Consider the following 25,577-nt stretch of genomic DNA (forward strand, 5'->3'; position numbering starts at 1 on the left):
TGTTGAAAGAGAGGACTGCTTCCAGTGTGTGAATCACCCCACTTGTGATCGCAGTCTTTGACACCATTTCCATTGCGAGTCGATCCCTGTTTCTAGTGAGACTGAATTATGTATAAAAGAGGGAAACTCTAAAGGGTTAGCCGATGCATGTTCGGTCTGAGAAGCTGTGAGCGCGACATTGGCGGAGGGATGAACGTGTTTATATATGTGTTAGTAACTTTTTTTTATTCTACCAGTATATTTACTTTATAAAATGTTTAACAAGATCTCTAAGTAATGGTTTTATTTTAATTATTCCAAAGTAATAAATGTATGTAGTATAGTTTTTATACATATTTTCGTTTTTTACATGTTACACGTTCTTATACAATTAAATATATCAATTAAAATTTATATATTTGCTGAATTTTTATAAGGGAACCTATACTCGTTTTGATATGTACATATTTATAGGCCTAAATTTAATTGGAGTATATACAGTTCTTTTTTTAAATATATAAACGACAGTTTACGTGTACGGAAGGGCAATGTGGCCTTAACTTTTGCCCGATTAAATAAATAATTTGTCATTTAATTTCAAACTGGCTTTTAGCGAAATCGATATAGACATTATTTCTCCTGAAATAGAAATGTATCGTCACTTACACTATTGTTGTATTGTTGTGCCAAACGAAAAGTTTTTCCATATTTCACTATTTAATCTTCACACATTTGTAACCAGCACATTCGGTTATTGCGTGAAATATAACTAAATAATAATTTTATCAGCGTCAGATAACAACTTACTGATACTCAAAAGTCACTATTTTTTGCCAAATAGTCCATTTTTACCTCGTGACTAGCGCTTGTTAATTTCTTTTTTGTATATCAAACGGTTGGGTTTTAATTGTAAATCTAAAATAGTTAACCGTGAAAAATTTATCATTTGTTATTTTTCTACTTTAGGCATCCTCCCATTTCAACCACCACAGACCAGAGCGGCTGGTTGAGTCATTCTTCAGAGGGGAAGTTTTCTTACCAACTTTCGCGAACACCTATTGTTTGTAATACATACCTTACTTATATTATTGTTGGCAATTTTAAGAGTTTGGGAAGATTTTATCAGATTGGTTCGTTTAAGAGTCTATCTTCTTCAAAAATGCCATCAGCTTATTTCATCAGATTATAAAAGAATATAAATACAAATATAATTTTTAAGGTGATAATTTTTAATACTACATTTCGTTTTCAGAAAAAAAATAGATAAATAAAATAAGGCCTAACAAGCTTTACTTCTAAAAGAAATATTATTTGTGCAGAATTCATTTAAAAGTAGGCTTAGATATTTGGAGAGAATTGTGCAAAACTAAACCGGCAATAAATTGCGTCGTCATTTTTACGCACATCCACGGCTGAGTAGAAAAGCGATTTTCTAAGCCTCTCTGATTATGAGTTGATACTTTACTTAGCGGCAGTTTAGTACAAAAATACATAAAGTACAAAATATGATATAATGTAAATGACTACAGAATTTACATTTGCCCTTAACGCGCGATTGATATTCGGTAACCTAATTAGTATATTAACAAATCTGGTGTTGCATGCTCGTACAAATATAATTGATATCCAGGTATAAGTAAGAAGTTAAAGGGGGAAGTTTTAAAACTGATGCTTTGAATTTAATACTCTATACGTTGTTTTAATAGATGTCTCTTATTACTAATATCATGATAGGAACCATAGTTTAGTTTTGTAACCAGCAGCCCATTTTAAGCAGTATTTAACCTTGAAAAGCATTACTCTTCACTGTGAATTACTTTGTTGCAAAGGTTGAATGACTAATTTAAACTTTTACCATAAATAATCCTCGAACAAACTTTGCCAATTCCTTTAATAGCCAGAGGCAAAGAGAAGTAACTTCATTGTTTACTATGATGAAAAATATGAAAGGCGATAAATTCTTACTTCTGGTTCTGTAAATCACACTCGCGTTAGGAAAGGTCAGAAAGGTCACAGTGAAATCGCGTTTTGTAAACAAACCCTCTCAGCCTCAAGGTCTGTTGTGTAACAGTCAAAATCTGTGGTACTCTATAAAACAACAGAAGCCAGTTCGGTGGTGTTGGTGTTATTGCTATGTCTCTTCTCAAATAATATTTCAACCTAAAAAGTCTAGAAATTTACAATTAAAATATTGAAAAAACAACAAATACAACGAGTATCGAAGGGCCCAACAGGACGTAAATTGTCTTACTAACAAATCCACCAAACAAACTCCATCACATGTGTTACTGTGTCCAAACCTAATTATAGTACCAATTATAATAAGAACTATGGAAATCCAGTAAAAAATCTAATTAATCTATGTTTGTCGCAAGAGTTTTTAAGATGGGAAGAATTAATTTAATAAAATGTTCATTTTTAACAAGTAACGTAAAAAATACGTAACGTACAAACAAAGTGTCTTGGCTGAGTCGTTAACAGATTTCATAAGAAATGAATATATAAAGTAAACTTTTAATAAACAATACATTTACAAAATTTAAAAAATGTAACTTTTTCACCTTTTTTTGTTGAACTCTTTACCAACCTTTATAAATGGGGATAGAACCAGCTGGTTCTAACTGAATACACCTATGTTCTATAGTTAATATGTTTTTGCGTGAGTTTAAACTATAAGTTAAATATAAAACAATAGTACTGCCTATTAATATATATTTCTTAAACTATCTTGGAAAACAATAATGGTTGTGACAACAACACAAGGTATACTGAAGTGTTCAGGATATTATCATTAATCGGTACAGACCTAAATATTCACTATGCGTAGGAGTTATGTATTGCATATATTTATGTGATATTGTACAACGCTGGCTCGTATTAGAATACATAATTCCTAAAAAAATAATTGAATTCCTGAAAATTAAACGCTTAGATCAAATAAAAATATTAATGTGATGTACCTATAAAGAGTATCTATGAATAGCCCAAATTGTCTATCCCAATAGTCAAGGATAAAAAGAAACTAATCTGCATTTTATTCACTTCCAGCTATTTTTACAATAGTGCATGTACGTACATATGTATACATATACAATTAAATGGCTCTAATTGACCTGCACTTTAATAAACTCTCGAGCTAAACCTTAACTCGCATAAAATTCCTTAAAATATCCACTGTTTCAAACCGACAGTTTTGTGAGGCATGAGGATTATATAATTAAGCCGTATGATAGCAGTTTGTTTTGCAACGATGCACGGTGAAAATTAAAACCTGCCCGGCCACTGGCCACTGGCCACCGGCCACTTACTCACTGGTGGAGTGGCCGAGCAATCGTCCGGATTACGACTCACTGCCGGACCACCGATTTCCCTCAGGACCGCCCACACCTCCCCCCTCACCCCGCACCCCTCGCCATCCCCCATCTACCCGTCACGGTTCCAATTCCCAATAAAGTCATCGGTACCACGTCGCCGAGTAAATTAGACGCGCTCTGTCAGCTGAATTCCTCAATCTTGGAATATCTCTTCGGGCAGCAAAATTGTTTCCTCGTATAATGTAACTCAGAACCCTGAATGGCTTGATTCGCTACAGAGTCGATCAAAAATCGTTTTAATCCAATTCTATTAGCCACACTCTAAATATAATTACCATAAGCAGTGTCAAAACCCGTCTCAGAATAAATAAATAGAAACTGAATCTATAATTGTTCTATAAAATATAAACAGGATTTTACTTACGAGCCTTCTGTACCTGCGGCTATCATGATTGTAGTTCTATAGAACAATACTGAACATCTTGCACTTTCACGATCTAAACGACTTTCAGTCGTAAAATTATGGTAGATGTACTATCTCAAAGTTACAACTGTTAAACATCTAACGGCTTTTAAGTTATTTTTTTTATTGTAATACGTTATTCAAAGAAAAACAACTTTTAGTACTTAACCAGTTAACCAGTGAAAAAGTATCCACATCCAAAGAACTAAAAAGCGTTAGGATGCTTATTAATTATATCTTTAAAAAGAGATCCATAGTTAATTCCATAACACTACGGGCAAACACAAGGCCAAGGGCGTGAAGTTTAACATTGATCGGATATGGGAAATACAAGGTAATTACACTGCAGCCGGTTCTCCAGGCAAAAGATTATAAAGATAACAGATTTCTAGATATGTTTGCGATTAGGTGAAACATATACAACGTTACAAAACCTGTAATCTGATCTCTACGCCTTATGTTACAATAGTAGACTACGCGTAACAAATTTGCCCATACGAAGAAGATAGCAGGTAGCAGATCTCAAATGTGGTGTTTTTGTTACAACGAAGACAAATAACCAAAATTGCCTGTTGCTACTATTAAGGGAAACCCTGTGTCGTAAACATTCAAACTTTAAATTAATAAGAAATTTTGATCCCAATATATATATATACATATATAAATGAATGAATGTTTGTGTGTTTTGTCCTTTATGGAATCGCAAAATATTGGACAGACCATTATGAAAATTTGTAAATATATGTATTTTTCCACGTAGAAGGTTTATATGTTATGCCCATTGCTATAACTCACCACCAGGAGGCGCTGCAAAATATATAAGTTATCAAACCGCCTGCACATTGTAAACTACAATTACGAGATAGTTGTGTATAATAACCACACACTATGTGAAGGCGCTAAGTTTTTATGGATATTTGTCTTTCAAATGAATTTCTGTTTGGCCTTATATCTTGAATGTTAGACCACTTTATTATTAATTACATGTACGTGTACAATGGCTATAAACATACACTTTTGGCAGATCTTCTTGATAGTGTCAACAAGGTAAACTCTACATCGGCGTTGACAATATAATTCACTTGAACCAGAAGTGCTCATACACGAGCAAAGCTTACAAAAAGCGTGCGAAGCCGCGGGGAACAGCTAGTATTACTAATAAATAAGGATTCACCTTAACCCAGAAGGATTAACTTCTGACTGGTTTGTATAATTGCCAGCATAACCTCCATTGGGTACAGCAAATCCATTACGTTTACATTTACATCTCGGCAACCCGGTGGATGTCTAACACCGACAAATTATTGATGGCAAATGTTCAGATATTGGGGTAAAAAGGATAACAGATAAGTCTAGGGCTCCCTTAGTTTTAAAGGTTCTTACGAAACTAAACTTGAAGGTATACATACAGTCACCTGCCCGCTTTAACTGTTCCCGGTTAGACTGGAACAGACCTAACCTCTCCTTCCAAGGTCACAAGGCAGAGATATACTGTAGTACGCGCTATCCCTCCGGGATGAAACATTTGATCTGGACAGGAAGCAGCCCAGATCCCCAATCTTACCCATCCTGAATATCTTGTCACTACGGAAGTATCGTTTTTTTAGGACCAAGTGCAATGAAAGATTTACTCAGCTCCTCGTCCCAAGAGTACATAACCGAGGAATTCAACTGCGTAAACGATACCAGTTGTCACCCTAAAAACAAATATAATATTATCAATTTCATAAAATACTAACCAACAAGTTCGATCGCAACAAAACAATGTGTTGTTAAACAAGGCAAAGTATAGCACATCACAAATCGCATACTAAGTTTCTCTTACGTGTTAAATACAGTTTAAATCTCAATATGATATTTAGACTACTATATCACATCATAAAACTGTATATGATTGTACCCAGAATTGTTTTAGAAGTTTATTTATTTTCTTGTTTCCATCCTGGTTGCCATAAACCCGCTTTAAAATATTTGGTGAGACAGCCAAATCCATTGGGAGCGACATGCACCATCATCAAACTAGATGTTACCTTTATAGAAATGAAGCTTTATGTATAATTTCAAGACTACAGGTTAGTTTATTTTCAACTCGTATTATTATGCGTACAAAGATGCAGACAGACAGAAATGAAATTTCCCAGCCCCCAGAGTGATAGGCTTCGCTAACGTTCAGCCAATGAATACGCCGTAAAGTAAAACAAGTGCCATCTCGTCGGCAACACAAAGACAAACTTTAGGAAAGTAGACTCCATCGATTAATCGCGACCCTGTTTGACGATGGCGGTAAATCGTGCTCCAATCGCAACGCCAAAGTAACCTTAATTTAAGTTGAAGTGTTGATTCTGTGAGCGTGACCATTTTCTATTATCAGCGAAGCGCAGCGCCCCCTCCCCTCACCCCTCGTCGACCCCCCCCCCTACCACCACTCCATACATACTGGTAACCGGGGTTAACAGGATTTATCACTTCTGCCAATCTTTATTATGGTCACTTCATTTAAATGAACGATTAGACTATATTACATTTTTACACGTTCAAGTTTATTTTCACCACTTTAATATTGAGAAATAGAAGTTTCTGTCCTTCTATATTTGTAGTATATCATCCTCATCGCCTGAAATTGTCCAAATGCTAAATTTGGAGGAGTGCTTAAATGAAATTCACTACACAAAAACGTCCTACCACTAAATATCATGCACATCTAGTTTATAAATCGTACATCTGGTTTACCATCTATATTTTTGACCCGAAAGGAATCCTGAACCCACAAAAGTATTTGCTCTTCCTAATATTATTAGTTTCAGTTACCTTCGAGAATACCTCCGATCTGTGTTCCTGATAGACTAGAATTTGTTTAAAGCACTTTTATCCTATAAATTTTATCCTTAAAATAAATTATCTCCCTCAAACGTAAAACGAAAAAGGGCGTAAAAATGGTTTAGGTTTACTATTGTTGTTATGGAGCAAAAATCTATATATTTTCGTCTGTAGATCCAGCTTTTCCATAAAAAAAACTGTTTATGTAGATTGAAAATTTCAAAAGAATATATTGTATTTTGATCTTATAATTGAAGAAATTGAGTTGATAAAATATACTTAAGTGATGGATTAGTTGTTAAGTGGCTTGCTCATTACCTCCGATTAAGTTAGTAATTTGAATTTAAATAATTTGAATTTTAATAATTTTTTATTTAATAATTATCATCGTTACTAAACATTCAATCCTACATCCATTTCATAGAATCATAACATATCGAAATCTATAATTTATTTTTTAAGGCTTCTAATGACAAATTATACTTGACTAAAACGTTCAGTTTCTTGAAGAAATCGAGTTTGTAAGACGGATATATATATATATATATATATATATATATATATATATATATATATATATATATATATATATTCAAATATTTTTTTATTTTGGTTACAGAGTTTCAGTATGAATTCCGTTTTGAAGGTTTGAAACACTTCTGGAATATCTGATGGAAGAGTAATCTCTGAGTTTATGTGAGACCGTCTCCGTGGAAAATCTGCAAAGCCCTAAGCTCTGCCATTCATATTACAGAGCCCTTCTAGCAAATTTTGACCACGTCTCGACAACTTGACTTCTTTATGCTATCGCGTGTACCTTACATTTCTGCTAAAGTACAGTAAGTCCAGTACGATAATACCGTTAGTACCAGGAGATTACTCACGATTCATTACTAGAATCCTCAGCAGAATCGATCCGGATGCTGCGTATGCTGGCGCTGTCTGTATTACAATCGGTGAACTATGTGCTGAAGCTTCCAAAGTATTCCGACTGATGTCGCTACTAGCTGAGTCGCGCCTGCGTCAATATTGTGTACGGTTATGAAATGACCGGGATATTTAAATCAGGAGATGAACGACTGCAAATGAAATCAGGACCGGCAGGGCAGGTAGCAGCTGAATATATATTGTGATTCTAAAATACGGTAATTTATTACTGTTTTATATGAATTTCTAAGCAAGTATTGTATGCAAATTGGAAGGATATCTTTATAGTTTATACTTCAGATTATGTTGCCAGACGGTATTTTGACCAAATAAAAATCTATTAGTTAGAGTTATAAATCTTTTTGAATTTAGAAACGAAGTAATCGTTTAAAGATGTCATGATATTTTAAGAAATTTAAATGAGTCTACTTTGAAGATAAATTAAAAAGTGGAGTATAAATTAGTATAATTTTGATACTTTTATCGTATTTTCGTATTAACATTATTTCAATTTGATTAATTTAAGTTAACTATATCATTTATCGAAGTAGGCCAGGAGTAAGTATGCGACTGTCTAACCGAGCATGGGTTCGCTTTATGGGGAGGTCAATACACATTTTGTAAATGGGTTTGCAATTTCCCTTGAAAAGTTTAGTACATTTCATTGGCGTTGAAAAAACCCCTCTAGGGAAGAAACCACATATCTATAGCCATCTTTAGTTTACACTGTATTTAGCTTGCAATTTATATACCTACTACAACTCTAATTGTTCATATTTAACTTATTCAATTTTATCTCATTTAAGGTCTACTATCGTTTTATAAGTATTTTGAACATTTTTAGGGATGTAGATCATTTACATTATATCCTTGTTAATAAAATTATCTGTGATAAGTTATTGGACTCAAATTTGTATCATACGATTAATTAGTATCAGTTACTCATCGTATATATTTCAAATCGGAATATTATGTTACGGTTAGGAATTTTATAAAATTAATTATTGGTTTTTATGAACATTTTCTAGTAGTTCAAACTAAAGCCACGGCTAATATGGTTTGAAACTGCTACTTGACTCTCGCATTCAAGCACTGTAACGTGGAAACCACGAAAGCCAGTTCGGACAAGTACGTACATGTCGGCTAGCAGGCGTGCTTTGACATGCTTAGACGTGCTCCGACGTGTCCGGGCGTGCTCAGACTGCAGACACCATCTTTGTCCGGACTATTCATCACAGGGAGTCACCCTAAGCCTCAACCCAATCAATCTTGGCTTGTTTTGTCTTCTAGATTCTTCTCCAGGTCAGGCTCTCCACCAAATCCCCTCCATTCCCGCAACTCATCCCTAAAAAATTCTTCACCACTTCTAGAATGGAAATAAGAGCTGCAACAGTAACTCAGTTATATAGCCATGTTACGTTACAATCATGTATCCCTAATGGATTCTAATGGCTACATGTAAGTACTAAACGTAAGCATTAAAGACTGATTGATATGATTTAGATTCTTTTTCGCAAAAAATCAGCTACAAATTGAGTTTACAAATGTTTCCGTTATTGATAGATCAATGGTAAGGGTAAAAAAAAACTGATCTGCCTCAATTCGTTTGAGTCAGTATGTCGTGTTTGTTAATTTGTATTAAATGCTTAACATACAACTGGTTTAAGTTGCAGCGTCGACTAAAAACAAAATCGTTATGTTAAAATTATCTAAAACGTACCAAAGCGATTATAAGATTAACTAAAATTCAAACCTCACTTGTGGAAAACGTTAATGTGAATACTTTAGTGCAACCACATTATTACAGGTTTGTGTTTGCATAAACGTGTTCATTTTGTGGAATTCTTAATCCAGCCCATATGGTCCTAACTTTTTGTTTTCAGCCACAAAATATGTCCTGTTATAATGGTTTTGAGATTAATCCTGCAAGCGGACTATTTTAAAAATGTAATTTTACTCCACCCAGTTAGCCTTAACTATACAATCAACGACGCATGGCTAAAATGTTGTAACTTCAGCCGGATTTAAAAGAAAGGATTGCAGATTAGCCCTGACTACTTTTAGTACATGTTGAAAATCGTGTTAGACAAAGTTACGCAATAAAAAAATCCAAAGGTAAAAGCAGAACAACATGTGTAACATAAAAAGCGTATTTATTAGTTCACAGTTTCTTGAAATAAAAAAAAAACATAATGACTCTTAGCACATATTCAAACAAAGCTTTTAGTGTCAAGTTATTGCCAAGGTATGAAATTCCACAGAATACAAAACACCTAATTATGTACACGCACGTTGTTATGTACGGCTATTTCTCAAAAGAGTAATAATGTGTTGCTTTGGGTAAAACTCTTAAAAGATATGTTTATTTCAGGTACGCTCTGGAGACACATTTCTATCATCTTAATACATGATAGGAATATCTGAAAACAAACGAATTAGTCTTAGTATAGAATTTTCAGTTGGGTGAAATAATTAATAATCTTTAGTGCTTGTCTTTGTTTAAAGCTTGTTTGAAAAATATAGGATGTACATTTTAGTAAATTTAAGAATTACTACAAAGTTATTCTAAGCTGGATATGTAATGCTCTACTGATCAATAATTAGGTATTTGTCCTGAAACGTTAACACTGTTTGGTTTATTATTAACATTGCTGACCTTGAAATGTAAAGTGAATACTTGTTTCATGTGAAACTGTCTTTAATGCCTCACCTGTTAGTAAGTTTCACAGTGCGTTTACTGTTTGAAAACCTTCCTTTCTCTTGCTGGCACCATCTTTGTCTTAAGTGTACTGAAATGTGATTAAAATGTGAAATGAATTGATCCCGTCAATAATTCATTTTCAGGACGAAAAGAATCAAATAGTAACCACAAACGCGTGGTTAAACTTGGTAAGTGCGTTGAGAAGTGATGTTGAGCAAGGCATTTAGTTCTTGCTTTCGCCACACGGCGGGGGTCTATCGCTAAGCGAGGCCCGCCGTGGATGTTATGTACTATTGTCTTAGTGTATGCTGGGTCGGGCGTCCCCACGGCACCGACTTCTTCAGTTCAGGTTCTCGAGTCCCCGAGTCATGCACCAAACGTCCCGTCTGTCCATGGTCAAGCCCGATACCGAACCATGGTGTCACTCACATTTATTGCTAACTGTCTTTCTACGAGGCGCTCTACGTTAAATCATTTAAACTCATAAAATTAACCTAAATACTTAGCTTAATTTATATTTAATCTGATAATTTAAGGACACCTAGTCATCTTGTGACTATTAAGTTTATCGATTAAAAAAATAGTTTTAAACTAGCATTAAGAGTTTTAAAATGGAATCCAAACTTACAAAGAAAACACTAAATAGTGTTATTTATAAACATTGTTACCTTCTTATAAACAATTTTCAGTCTAGTTTGGGAGGTAATTAACGAAAGTATAGAAACACTCAGATGTAAACGTCCTTAAGATAATTTTATAACGTGTAAATGCTTTCACTCACTTAAACGTTTGAAACCTTTAGAATTAAATTAATAAAAATGTTTCGTTACTAATTCGTTACACCATCTTGAAATATAATTTACTAAGGTTAGTACGTATTCTAAACAGTACTTTAATTAATGTTATTATTATTAAATAATTAATAATCGTATGCATTACTAAGCCAAGGTAACCATCTTCAAAAATAACAAAAGTATTTTTAATATAAGTTTTACTATACATATATGTATTTACTAATCTATAAATGACCTTTACACGTCTTAGCAGAACTGCAACTAATAGTTGGTGGGATTACTTAAACCTATATAATATAAATATCTATAACCTTATTAGTTGATATAAACATTTTAATATATGCTGATCGATATATACCACCTTATGTGTTAATAAAAATATATGTAATCTCTAAAATGAATTTTATTAAGAGTAATCCGAAAATAAACTTAACTTGATTACTCTAATGTTAATGTTCAATTTCCAAAATATTTTCACTTTACCCTTTTCAATTCCAAACATATATATTTGCAGGATAAACTTGTATTGCATGATGTAAATATTCTGTTAAGCTTTTTAAACATATAATTTAGAACAAATAATAATATAATGTGATTCACTTATAGTAATATAACAGTGTGACAGGTAATTCTAAAAGTCCATGTAAATATATTAACAATGTTCCTGTTTTCACCGAAGGAGATAAGTGAACGCTGATACATGGATGTACAGGAGGTTTGGTGTGTGGTTGGGCTTCATTTGCACTTTTTGCTTTTGCACTGGATAAAAGACTCCAGTTCGGATGTAATAAACTCGCAACTGCATGATCACTAAATACTAACAGCTGATAACGAGATGCACTCATTCACGTGCCGTTGGGAGGCCCGGCCAGAATGTCGGTGTGACCCTTTATTAATGACCGCATTGTTTTTGGTTGCATGGATTTAATAGGATGAGAAGAATCAGCTCCTTATAACAAACATTTGGTTAAAACTGGTAAGTCAATCAATAAACTATAAACTTTAATACAAACTAATAAATTACTGTCGCAACAGAGGAAAAAACAAATACGATACCCAGATGAAAACAGCTGGGACATAATATTGATGCAATGTTCAGTTTTCAACACGTAACGCTCAAACCCGAATACAATAAAAATAAATCATTTTAAATATAAACCATACGAATCACTTTGAGCCAGTTAAATCAATGTAAATGGTGTTAAAATTAAAACCAGTCCACACTAAAGACAGTTGTACCCCTAATACGCGTCTGGGATCTGTTTGTTTATCCTCTCTATTGGTTGTTTGTCAGCCCGGTAGCATGCTGCCGTACCCACCCGACCCCGCCCCGTCACGAACACCGACCTACGGTCCAAAAACTCGAGATAAACACACTCCCAGAGTTAGGGTCGTGTAATAAAACCGACAGTAATTAACTTAAACATGCCTAAATGACTGAATAAACTTGTCAACTAAAATGAGATGATGTTGAGAGCATGTTCCCCTAATGCATGTGACCACCCCCAGCTTATGTCCGATGTCGCACTTGTATCTATGTGGTAGTAGTCTACTGTACACGTCCACATCTACAGTCCGCGAGTTAACTGTCTGTGACGAGAGAATACACGTTACCTTCTCGATCGTTCCTCCTACAACACGAACAGAACACTGGTACAATATGTTGATTCGTGTAAGTGCCGGCTACAAGTCGCCCATGAATTTCTGTTTCATCGTCCAAAAACGGTTTCTCTACTTCAGAGAACTGTACTTGAATAGGACCATATTTGTGTAACTTACACCCCACACACCCCCACGTCCCTCTCAATCCTAAAAAAAGAAAGGCGCTTTATGGATTCATAAATACAAAATAATTAAACAATCAAAACACTCTCCAGGAACCCGTACAACGTTTTTATTTTTTACGGGCTATCGGATCAAACATATTGTAATATTTTTTGTTTCAAACATTGTTTTAAACTTTGAACCAATACCAACAAAAATTTTAACACATCGCAAAAGGATTTAAAATAAAATTTAATTTAACGTAAAAACAAACATTTAAATCTATTCACAATCTACAAAGCGTCTCTCTGACTAGAATAGAATTCTTCATAGTATGTAACCAGGGTCTAACCCTGAAATATTTTACACTTTAAAGCAATTAGCTTATTACTAGTATAATTGTATAATTACATAATATACAACTAAAATGTGTGAATAAGAAATGAAAGTAAATTTAATTATAATACCTTATTATTCTAACTATAACACTGAAATAATTTTTCCAGATATTTTTGTAATAATGTGTTCAATTAAAGCACTATCTTAGCAGTTTTTCTTTCTAAAATATTGATTACCATTTTTTTTATTTGATAAATAAGTGACATTTTGTCACCTAAAATCGGTTACTTCTAAAATTTAAAAGCTAGAATTAATAGTGTAGTACCAAATATTTTTATAAATCTGACTTAGTGTAAAGTAGTAAACAGTGTCTGAACTTTTCTTAATCAACATTCGTGTATTCGCTTTTATATTAACAAAAATTTCAAGGTTAGCCCATAAATTATTTTTCATAATTTAAAGAGATAAATTAAATTGTTAAAATCAATTATAAGCACTATATGAGTAGTTATTGCTTGTATAACAGGTATATTGTTTATAAGGGGTGAGTTACAAACCCTACCCCGTTACAACCAGTACGCCGCGCCGGTGATAAGCCGATCAGTTCTACTCTCGGTTCCACGTTTATTGTTGGCAGTATTGATCTCCTGGTTATCTATATTTACACAGATTTACTGTTCAATGATCATAATTCCAACATTTTCCAACATTTACTTTCGAAAAATTCGTAATAATATTATCTAGTTCCAATATTGTAATTCGATGTTATGAGAATAAGACGTTAACCAACTAAAATTTTGCTTTTAAAATGTATTAGTAATAAACAATATGGCATAAGTATCTAATTTAAGGTTAATACTGACTTATTTTCTTCGCAATAAATTTAACCAGAGAATAAAATGTCGCTTAGCTTGTAATGGTCAAAGTTCTTATCTTCTTGAAACTAAATTGACTAACGCTCACTTTTTGTGTTCAGCAATTTTATTCCCATATGGATGTCTCACACGTTTTACTCATTCCTATGAAGATATGGAAATCTACAGATTATCCGTAAAAGTGCTTTTTATCTCATATCGATATCTTAATCGCTTTAATCCTAATAAAACATAAAAAATTACAGACTAGTCGTAGAAGAATTTTTATGTACAGACTGATGTCTCAGTTGTTTTACTTACTGTCGTGAAGATACGAAGGTATATAGTCAAAACAGTTACAAATGAACGGAATTTGAAATGTGTTTGTTGAATATTAAGGAACCATTTATTTTGCAGTTTAACGAGTAAAAGAAACCGATACACTTACGGGCACCTCATACTGCCAGATGAACGTGGAACGGAGAGCATCTCAAAGTCTAGAACCCGTCAAACCCCATATTGAGCAGACGTAGGTCTGCCTTGCTTTATATTCATATAACTAGAGTCCAGTTGACACGAAGAAGGACTTTTTTAATCAGACAAGGTGTATTATTACAACACTCTCTTGTAATATACGAACATAATTTAAACAGCGCTTGCAGTTGGTGTCTCCTTCACATTCACAAGTCACATTCTGTATCATCACAAGTATTTTTACTCACATTCAACACATTTCAATGGCATGGTGTAAGCCAGACTTGTCTATGTGAGTGTGTGCTTTTTCAGTAACATTGTGAGTTTTGTGTATGTGTTCATTTCACTCATTACTCGCTTCACACAACCATTTCTTCTCCCCACCATTTTCACATCACATTGTAAGGTATCTAGTAAAAATTCTTTACTTATTTTCAATATTTTCACATCACATATAAACACTATATTGCATATTTACACTGACACTTGAATAATAATGTTAAATTATTTGCACTATCAATAAGTTTCCAGCATCTTAACATATTAATGTGTCTTGTATTGAATGTTATACATGTGTTTGTTTGATGTATATTGTTTAAAGAATTTTGCAGTAGGTAAGTAATTTACAAACTCTATATAGTATATGCTATATCATTGAATCTTTAAAAGATTTATCGGTTGTTTTCTGTAATACCGATAAAGAGTATAAAAATAAAAATTTGGTACAATATTCCTTATCTTAAATTTTTAATCTAATAATTAGAAATGGTTTTTGAAGTTATAAAAAATTCCAAGTATTCATTTTATTCATTATTCAGTTAACAACATTAAATTTGTATACTTTAGCCTACTGTAGAATATTCTCACATTTTAGTTTGATGATTTCAAAATTACTCTGTTTAGTTTTATACGTATAAACTACTAGACTAATGTGTGTGTGATGTACTGTTAAAATTATTTGATATTTTTCCAAAGAACATAGTTACTTCTGATATTTTTACTAAATAGACATTTTTTTAGTATATTCTCTACTGGTCATTTCCATTTGTTATAAGTATTTGTACGATTAAGTCAAACATATTCATTTTTTTAAAGATTTTTTCAACTATAATCCAAACCAGCAATTGTTTGCATATAAACCAATACATTTTTATTAGCACAATACATTAATTCAATTTCGTAACTGAAATAAGTCTGCTTCTTCTATGCAGTAGTTCCACTAGCTGGTACAACATTGCTTATAATGCCTTGCCAATTAATAAAGCTAGATATTGTATATCGTATAAAAGTATATGTGGATACGTCATAACGAGATTGTATGTCTATTCAGGAGTGGAATGACGTCAACCTAAGATGGAACTCGACAGAGTACGGGGGGGTAAAGGATCTGCGGATACCCCCTCACCGGATATGGAAGCCGGATGTCCTTATGTACAACAGGTACCAACCCACGCAATCCCTTGCTTGTGTCTTGCCTTGTGCCTTTCCATGGTTACCACCACAAATACAAAACAACAACCAAAAACAACTACATTTTCTTTTTGTTTTTTATTCAGTTAAGATTTGCTCCATAAGATCTATGTTATACTGTTGTACGATTGAATTGGCTCAAATACATACTTCTCTGTTTAATAAGAGCAATAGCAATAAATATATATATATTAATATTACTACTAAAATTTATTGAGAAAAATGTTTTTAGACTAGTTCTTAATTTAGTTTCCTATAAGGACAATCTTTAAATCATTTGTTCAAATGTATAGCTAGAGATTTTTTAAGTATAAACAGTTGTATACAACAGCAATCGACTGATAACATCTAAATTTTTACATAAAATTTTCAAAAATAAAAATAAAAGTACCTTAATCAACATCAAATGCAAACTCATTCACGGTTTCTGCTATTCTTATTCCATTAAACTAAGATCTAAGATTTGTTTATCTTATGCTACTGTAACGTTCCCAGAGCAAAATCCGTAAACTTGTTTAAATACATTATTTATTATAATGGAGAAAACTGTTCCTGTCTCTTAGAACATGATTTGCAATATTATATTTTGATTATGTATTGTATTGTCTACAGTGATTCTGTATGATAAATACGTACAGTATATAGTTTCTACACTTCACTGCGGTAACTGTGGTGAATAACAATATATTTTTGAGATACCATGAATATGGTAAGAAACAATTTATTTGTATAAACTGCCGTAGGGATGTAAGAATACAACTGTTATGTTCTTTGTTTTTTTATCTATGTTTTTGTTACTCTTGCTATTGGTTACTGTTCTCTCTTTCCTAATAAAACACAATTCCCACACGCTTTCTTGTATTATTGAATCAATTATAGTGAAGTAAGAACACTGTTATACGACACAAGGAACACGACAGCAGAGTTGTGTGTGCGTTGCCTGATAGAACAGTTGCACGTTCTCACTGCATGGCTCCGTCCACCCTGTCCCCGCTTTCTGTATTGGAATAAGTAAAAAAAATACACTTAAAAACAAAAAATACAGAGCTAACAGTACAAACCACATGTCAGTTGTAATATTTCAGAGAAGAAAATCACAAAATTTTACATATTAAAGTGTTAAACACAGGAATTTCTGTTAAAGTAAAACGATCACATCAAAAATAACATATGTTTGCGAACGATAATAACACACGTAAAAACCTAACTGAAATATTACAGCGAACAAACCAATTAACACTGTTACTAATTTTAAGCCGAATTAAACCAAAGTGAATATTTAGATGAGAGATTAGTTGTGTTCGCAGATGATCAACAAACTACAAACTGCATCCTACTTAAACGTTACCAGCCTGCGGACAGGCGGCTGCGTTGTTCTGACTAGTACGGGCAACATCGGGGTGAAACCCAGGCTTCACCCTCTTGGTGCCTAACTAAACCCTCGTTAACAACTACCCCTAAACCGATAATAAACAAATATAAAGTCTGTATCATGTCTCGCACACATTCCTCCCCGAGTACCCTCCCCCCTCCACCACTCCCGTAGCAGCTCCTGTATCAACTACCGAGCACTCCCCTCATTGATCATCGAATCTCGTACTAAAATGATAAATAACACCTCAGTGAAATAAACGATGACGATAAACGATGTGTGTTAAATGTTTACTCTAGTTCTAGCACATAGCTTTAGATTGGTGGTTGCATTTACAAATTTCAAGTGTGTGTTTGTGATTATGGAAAGTATACATCATATAGGATTAATCGAATCATTTATTATATTATATTATTATTACAAAAATAACAACAAAAAGTAACGTGTAGAGGATACAATCAACTTTAATGGTATCTGAAAAATCAAAACCCGCAAACCCGTTTGAAACCAGAACAGCTTAGTAATAACTGAAATTAAACTTTTTGAAACAGCACTTACTTATTAAAGTACTAGTGTACAATTTCAATAAACAATTAATTATACCAAATCACTAAGATTACAGTAATAACTATTTTTACGATCAGAAAGAAAAGTAAAACAAAATTATGAACAGTAAAAATTAAGTAGATTTTATTCATACTTTATTATTTATCAAATACCTATAGCACGATATGTATTGTTATTATTTAATCTTCATTTCTATAAAAATAACTTTTTTGCAATAAAAAAATATACATTTCTATATATTGCAACGTAGAAAGGCTTATTTCATTTCATTCTATTTAACACTTTCAAAGAAAAATTAACTTCTTCACATTTAACGACTAATAGATTTTTAAACAAACTAATAAATAATCATATAAAAATAAAATAATAAGTAGAAAAAAATTCTTCCTATAAAAAATATCCATGTAATAATGATAACACCATTTAGGCTAATAAAGCTAGATTAAAAACGTACAAATCCAACCTCATATAAAATCAAAAAATAAGTGTACCATGTAATTTAACAATATATACTACTTCTTTTTTAATGCTTTATGTATAATTATGTATTTTTAAACCTTTCCACTCCCCTATTTATAGTTTGAGCAGTTGGTATTAAATAAATAAATATTTATCACACATAAATATTCATGTATTCATACAATGATTTAAAAGTCAATAAAAATCCGGATCATAGATAACTTCAGTCTGTTGTTACGCTTAATTTAACTACCGCCTTACACTATTGGAAAAGAGCGTATTTTTTTAAACTATAGGTAACTGTTTCGCTTTTTTATAAAAACTATTTATTCACAGAACCTATTTATGGTCTCATAATAAAATAAAATGTGACTTGTGGATCAAAGATATTCTTCACAAACATAATTTACTACCACTAAAATAAAGGAAACTACTTCCGTTGAATGTAAACAACTTATTGAAATTGCTATTTTGTACAAAAAAGATGTATCACTTTTTAAAATAATTACAATATTTATTTAAATTTACTTCCTAAGAAAGCACACTAATTCTAAATTTAAATATGTAAATATTGAATATGTTTTTAAGCATAATAATGCATCTTCAATTAAACTATACCATTTAATTTAAATTTGTTTTAAAATTATGTTTTATATTAATGTATCGTTGAAGCACTGTATTATGTAAATCGTACAGTTAGTGTTGACATTAAAATTTTAAAAGTTGGGACGACATTTTCCAAAATATAAAATGCTAACATAATTTTTTCAATATTTAATTAAAAAAAACTTGATTATTTATTGAACGTTTTAAGAACTGATGAAGACTGATTTCATAAACAGATATCAGATTTAGGAATTGTAATTTTGTTTGCGACCAACGGGTTAAAAAGTGGTTAAAAGAGACCTAATTTCGAACTAATATCAGTAAATATAGGATCGTACAAGATAGCTATCTAAACGGCTATTGTTATTCTTGCTTTAACAGTGAATAGTAATAATTATAATGGTTGCATAATTTTATAAAGCCTATAAATCCTAGCTACTTGGCTACTTTATTTAGTGGGAAAAAGTATTGCAGATGCAGTCTGTATTTGTGAGTGACCAAATTGTATAAATAATATACATAAATACTTATTTGATAATGTTTGATTTGTCAATATTGTCCAACAATTTTGCAAAACTTATCCAGTTACTGGATTTGCATCTTAATGCATTTGAAAAATTATTTGTATAAAATAATTAAATACAACGTCCCTCAAAGGTCACTACTCAGTCCAGTGTTATTTACTGTAAATATTATTGCGCTATTAATCCGCTCACGTAGTTCCGCTGAAAGCTCAAACCTTATCAAATCCAAGCGGCACTTTATGTTTTTATGTAACTTCTGTAAATATTTATCAAATCAAACTCTTACAGTGAAACCCATTAATCAGGTTAAACTTTTTTTTAAATTATTAATCTCAAAAATTGGTTTTAATGAAGCATTAATACAACAAATACCCTACAATATCCATCAGGTTCGTTAAGTGGATTATCACAGGATTGCTTGAATGTTCTCATATTCCCTCAGTACATGAGAATATAAATTCATAGAAACATTTCTGAAAAACAAAAATATTTTGAAAATAAATTATGTAATATTATTCACTAATATTTGTTATAAAATGTGTTTATGAGGCAAAAAATATGCTGATAACTACTAAGAAGTTTTACTTTGTAAAAAGCAAAGGTATAATTTAGTCTTTAAAACACTTTTTACTAGAGTTTCCGACGTCATGGTTTTAAGAAATTTGTTTTGATTAAGTGATATAATATATGTTCTTTATGTAAACCTAACAAATCGATCATTCAAAAGGTTTTGGACAAAATATTGATTAATTTACGTTTATACCAATGTAGAAAAACCTCACATGACACGTTGCAAGTTAAAAACATTGTTTTGCAAGAATGAACGAACTTATCTAATATAATCTTACTGTTTAAATAAATTAACGACATAATTACTAAGTTAAAAATAAACCTACGCTGAACTAATGCGTATGTGCTTAAGATTTTGACAGACGACAATGTATGTCATATACCACTGTATATATGAAACAGGTATTATTGGCAAATGCAGATTAAAACACCTGTAATATGTATCATAAAAAGGTTAGAAATTTATTTTATTATTCCAATTCTAATGTTTGATAATTTCAATTCTTTTCATTTAATCAATGATGGATGTTTTATATACTATACTACTTTATACCCTAACCTAACATGTAATTAACATTTTTAATATTCTGTTATATGCAAATACATTACAAATTTCAATAATAATTTTAACGTTAAAATAAAAATAAAAACATTATTAGTAAGATTTCTCCTATGAATATTACTGTTATTTTTTTCTTTCTTAAATAAACATATTATATTAATTTAAATTACAATATAAATTTTTAATGAAAGCATTATAAACAAAACTATTTAAATGTATTGTGTTTTATTATTTTTAAATGATTTAAAACAGTAGGTTCGAGTTTTCTTAGATATAATCATTATACTTAAAATTTTTATTACTATTCAGAAAAAAATTAAAAAATGAAAACTAAACTCTAGAAATTATTAATATTTTGCCTTTTATGACAGTCATTCAGTCTACTGTATACAAATTAATTTTATTTATTATAATTAAAATGCTTCTTTTTCATAATCCTTAATGTAAACCAAATTATTTGCCCAAAATAATCTCAACTTACAGTTTCCCTCTATAGCAACTAGAGCAAGGTGTTTTCGACACCAGATAAACCGAGACTAAAGTAGCTAGTCCGTCATCTCCTCTCTTGCATGACCTCTGTCCTCCAGGTCATCTACCGACCCTCCCCGCATGCCATCACCCTCCTCTTCTCACTCGATGTTAGAACCCTCACTTCACCCGGGGTGTCTCAGACTCTGTCTTGTCCATGTACAGTGCTGACGAAGGGTTCGACGGGACGTACCCCACCAACGTAGTAGTCAGAAACAACGGCAGCTGCCTGTACGTACCGCCGGGAATCTTCAAGAGCACGTGCAAGATAGACATTACGTGGTTCCCCTTTGATGACCAGAAGTGTGAAATGAAGTTCGGTAGCTGGACCTATGACGGATTCCAGGTAGAGCATGCTGCTAGGAGAATAAGATACATTGAGGTAACAGAGGGTTAGACAGATATCACCAAAACCAGGCAAGGGATCTAGACCATGTTACACTAACGGTATGTCACGTTCATTTTATTACTACTACTCACAATAATTTTATGTTTTCCAACTGTCCAACAATTAGTTATAAACCAATGCATATTTTTTGCGTTGCAAAAATGGGCCAAATTTAATTATATTAAACTTATCCAAAATAGCTATATTCCTTCAGTTCGTTGTGACCACTGAATAAACTACAAGATCAGACCAAGATCAAAATTACAAGATCATAATGTAAGCCAACTAATTTAACTGGCATGAAAAATTCAAAATTATTTAACAAACTCAATTGTCAATACGTTATTTATTTTGTATGAAATACTATGCAATTGGGCATAAAAATATATTGATCATAAAATAGATCCTATATGATAAACAATTTTTGTAACGGTACTCATACTAGTGCCATTAACACACTTAAAATGAGTAAATCTTACTATTATTGACTTTTTGATTCAGTGTCGATTTTAATATTAAAGTTTGACACTTTGTACCGATTTTATAAATTGAGCTGATCTGTATTATACCATTATGTATCAATATATATTGTGTTTAGACAAACTTTTATTTTCCGTTAGATATTTTTATTCTATAAAATGTTGCATCAAGCACTGCTTGAAAAAATTATTATTAATTAAACTAGTTATCAACTGAATAACTATTGTTTGAAAATTAAATAATAAAAGTTTACTAAAAATGAATTCTTTGACGAACGAAAACGTACAATTACCATAAATAAAAAACAACACATTTTAATTTACGTGTTTCATTAATTTTATAATTTTTAATTGAGATTTTTTATTTAAGAAAACATCAGTTTGATATTAAACAAAGAAACGTCTATGGCTTAGCTGCCAAATGATTCACTCAAGAATTCATACTACATTTTTGCCCAACAATTCTCACTCTACATGATGGTGGGGGTTTATGAAGTATTAATACTTCAAGTAAAGAATACTAGTATTTAACTCGACAATTTAAACTTTTAAGGAAAATAACAGCTTAAGGCTAAACCCATCATTACAACACTGTCAATGTTATGTGAGACCACTTGCAGCCTATGTACAGCCTACTAATATAGACATGAACACATGCAAATTGAATCACAACAAAATTGAGTACTTCTGCTTGTAGCTTTGAATGTCGAAGCATTGGTAGATTTGACTTGGCTGTGAAGTCTATCGTGTTGATTAAAGTCCATGATGACTATTGGCTGAAAGGTAAGTACCCCATAAGTTTATTAAACGACGTCTACTTTATGACATCGTTTAGCAAGTCCAGATATTTACCCTTACTCATAATTAGGGTATATAACTTATATATATATATATATATATATATATATATATATATATATATATATATATATATATATATATATATATATATATATATATAAGTTAAGCATACTGTGTGTGAGAAATTAAAATTACAAATATGATACGTATTACTAGTGACTACGATTTTCGTAAAAAAACAATGCATTTCTCACTGTAAATTCAAGAAGAATGCCTATAAAACGTTTATTTTTATAACTTTTAATCTTTACGACTTGTTTTTCATTCTTCTGTCAAGTTTATATGTAATTTTATAATTTATATGATTAATTCTTAAAAAATACATATCAAGTGCATATGTTACTTGTGGATTATATTTTTACATTAAACCCTTTCAAGATTTCATGTGATATTTCTATTAAAGAATGGGTGCATACGTACTACTTTACATACATACTATTTTATAAACTCTTATATAAAGAATATCTTTCACTATATTTGATTATATTTAGTGCGCAATCATTAATTCCTAGGTAATAGGTTTCAACCTAAATATGAAGGTAACAAGTAAATACTTATCTAATGAATAACTTACTGCTAAGTTAATTAGTTAATAATACTGCTAAATATGTCCAGGAACAGGCTTTTATTGACAATGGAAGGTAATGGAAAGAAATCAGAATAACAAATAGGGTATACTCTAATTAAAAAGTACTATATTTACACAATTTATATTCAGGTATAACTAATGTTTTAATACATTTTTGAGGATGATAATCTGGATAAATATCAACATTATTATTATTTTTTTTTAGGCTAGTTCTTTTGTGGTTTAAAGTTTTTCCAAAACTTTAACCGTAGCTTTCTTGTTATTATGTAACTTAATTCCTTAATTCAATGGCGATTATTTCAAAGTCAATTATTTCGAGTTTCATAAGAAGATTCTTTTATTAAAAATTACTTGCTTCTCGTGGATGTATTGTGAAACAATATTTATTACTGTTACTTTCGGTTTAATAACACTTTTTTGTGGAAATACTTCTTACTTACACATTAATACAGATTCTAATGTTTCTGTATTTACTAAGTATATTCAAACTATTTTTACTCGTTATTTTTGCCCTAAAATAAAGAATTCCATTGTTAACGTATATAATGGATCCAAAAATATTCCTACATGATTTCTTTTAAAAAAATATCTCACTTCGTCAATTTTTTTAAAAACACAAATATTCTATACTCTCAAGTCAAAGAAAGGTATGTGATATTTGTTGTTTGTTATTAAACATCAAAATTCGTACTAGTTTTAAATTTAGAGACGTTTCTATCACCAGCTGTAAAGATTAGCAAAACATTGTTTCACTGTACTTACAGGTGAAATGAATATCATGCACCATATAATATATTATGCGTTTTATAAATGAAATAACGTGCCACTACTAAAATCAAACAAAACGTGAAGATGCGTCGTGTTACTTTTTTAAATAAAAAAAAGTTCAAAGATAAAGTCAGTCGAGTTTGGTTAATTAAGCACCTTCTTACATTTGAGATGTTTTATTTTATAGTAAATTGTAAGAGTGTAAACTTTGTGTCAGCATGGCAGACTTTAAGAAGCGTTTTAGCCACCGTTGGCATGATATAGCTCGAATAGGCTGCACCTAACTTTGAAGCAGCTACACTTAAATAATTTTGCAGAACACCGATTTAAGCGGTGCTGTATACTTGTATAAATGCTAGGATCATTTTTTATTCATCCCCTTCTAGGTTAAACGAGAGAATGTAAAGTATACTTCTTAAAACGAAATTTTTACATACAACTCTTGCACAATCTGTAACACATTTTCAAAAGTTTAAATGATTAATAAGATAATTGATTTATTTAGCAATAGAAATGGATGTCGTAAAAGTATTTTGGCCTAACAGTTTTGAAAGCTCTAAATGAAAAAATTGATTCATGTAAATTTTTCGTTAGGACAACCAGATTTATAACTTTAACATTTCTTCAATTGAAACAAAAACAAAATAATATATTAATTATATAATAATTTGTATTTATTTATTTGGATAAATTTCATTGCAATACTTTATTGCCATATCAAGTACCAAATGTTTGTTTTTTTTTATTGTAGTGGTAAAACTTTTTACCTTAAAAACCGAATAAATTCATTTTAATCCTACTTATAGTACTAATCGATTTTCGTTCTTATTTTGTTTGTTTAATTATTTAGTTGATATTTAACATTCATTAACTGAAGATGGTTTTGTGTAGCAAGGGTGATAAATATTTCTAAGTGGCTTCAACCAGAAGCGAGGGCAATTTATTGAAATTTATGATAGTACAACTACAAGTAATTATACAATAAGATGGAATATGTACATCAGTAATCACTCATTTTTAATTAATTAGTGTGAAAGCAAAGAAACTGTTTTACAAATTTCGCGGTTTTAAGTAGGTTCCAATTCACTTTCAGTGATTCGTGATTTACCGTGCATGTGTTGTATCCTTGAAGCTCGAATCGCCGACATTCGGAACGTTTCTCTTGTTTCTTGCACAGCGGCATTTGGGCAAACCTCTTCCATTATAGCCAAACTTCACAACCTCAAACTGGAGAGATTGTGCTCAACCTCAGCCAAAAATGTCCACATGCCCCAAATTTTTGCATGAATCATTAGGTGGTATCAAAAACGTTACCGTAAAAATAATAATATATTGATAAATATAATTGTTTTAAGATTCAAGATGTAGTATAGAATTTTCAAATTACTACATTTTAAATTAAATTTTC

At 31.5% G+C, this 25,577-nt stretch overlaps 1 protein-coding gene across 1 annotated transcript in view; it reads left to right on the forward strand.

The window, feature by feature from the left end:
* Positions 1-25,577, forward strand: part of LOC124355965 (neuronal acetylcholine receptor subunit alpha-7-like) — a 184,858-nt gene that overhangs the window by 93,473 nt on the left and 65,808 nt on the right. The window contains exons 4-6 of the mRNA XM_046807113.1: positions 10,345-10,389; positions 15,757-15,866; positions 21,250-21,430. Coding sequence (XP_046663069.1) covers positions 10,345-10,389; positions 15,757-15,866; positions 21,250-21,430 — 336 coding nt within the window. The remainder of the gene's footprint in view (positions 1-10,344; positions 10,390-15,756; positions 15,867-21,249; positions 21,431-25,577) is intronic.

The sequence above is a fragment of the Homalodisca vitripennis genome, chromosome 2 (assembly GCF_021130785.1).
Source record: "Homalodisca vitripennis isolate AUS2020 chromosome 2, UT_GWSS_2.1, whole genome shotgun sequence".
Classification (NCBI taxonomy): domain Eukaryota; kingdom Metazoa; phylum Arthropoda; class Insecta; order Hemiptera; family Cicadellidae; genus Homalodisca; species Homalodisca vitripennis.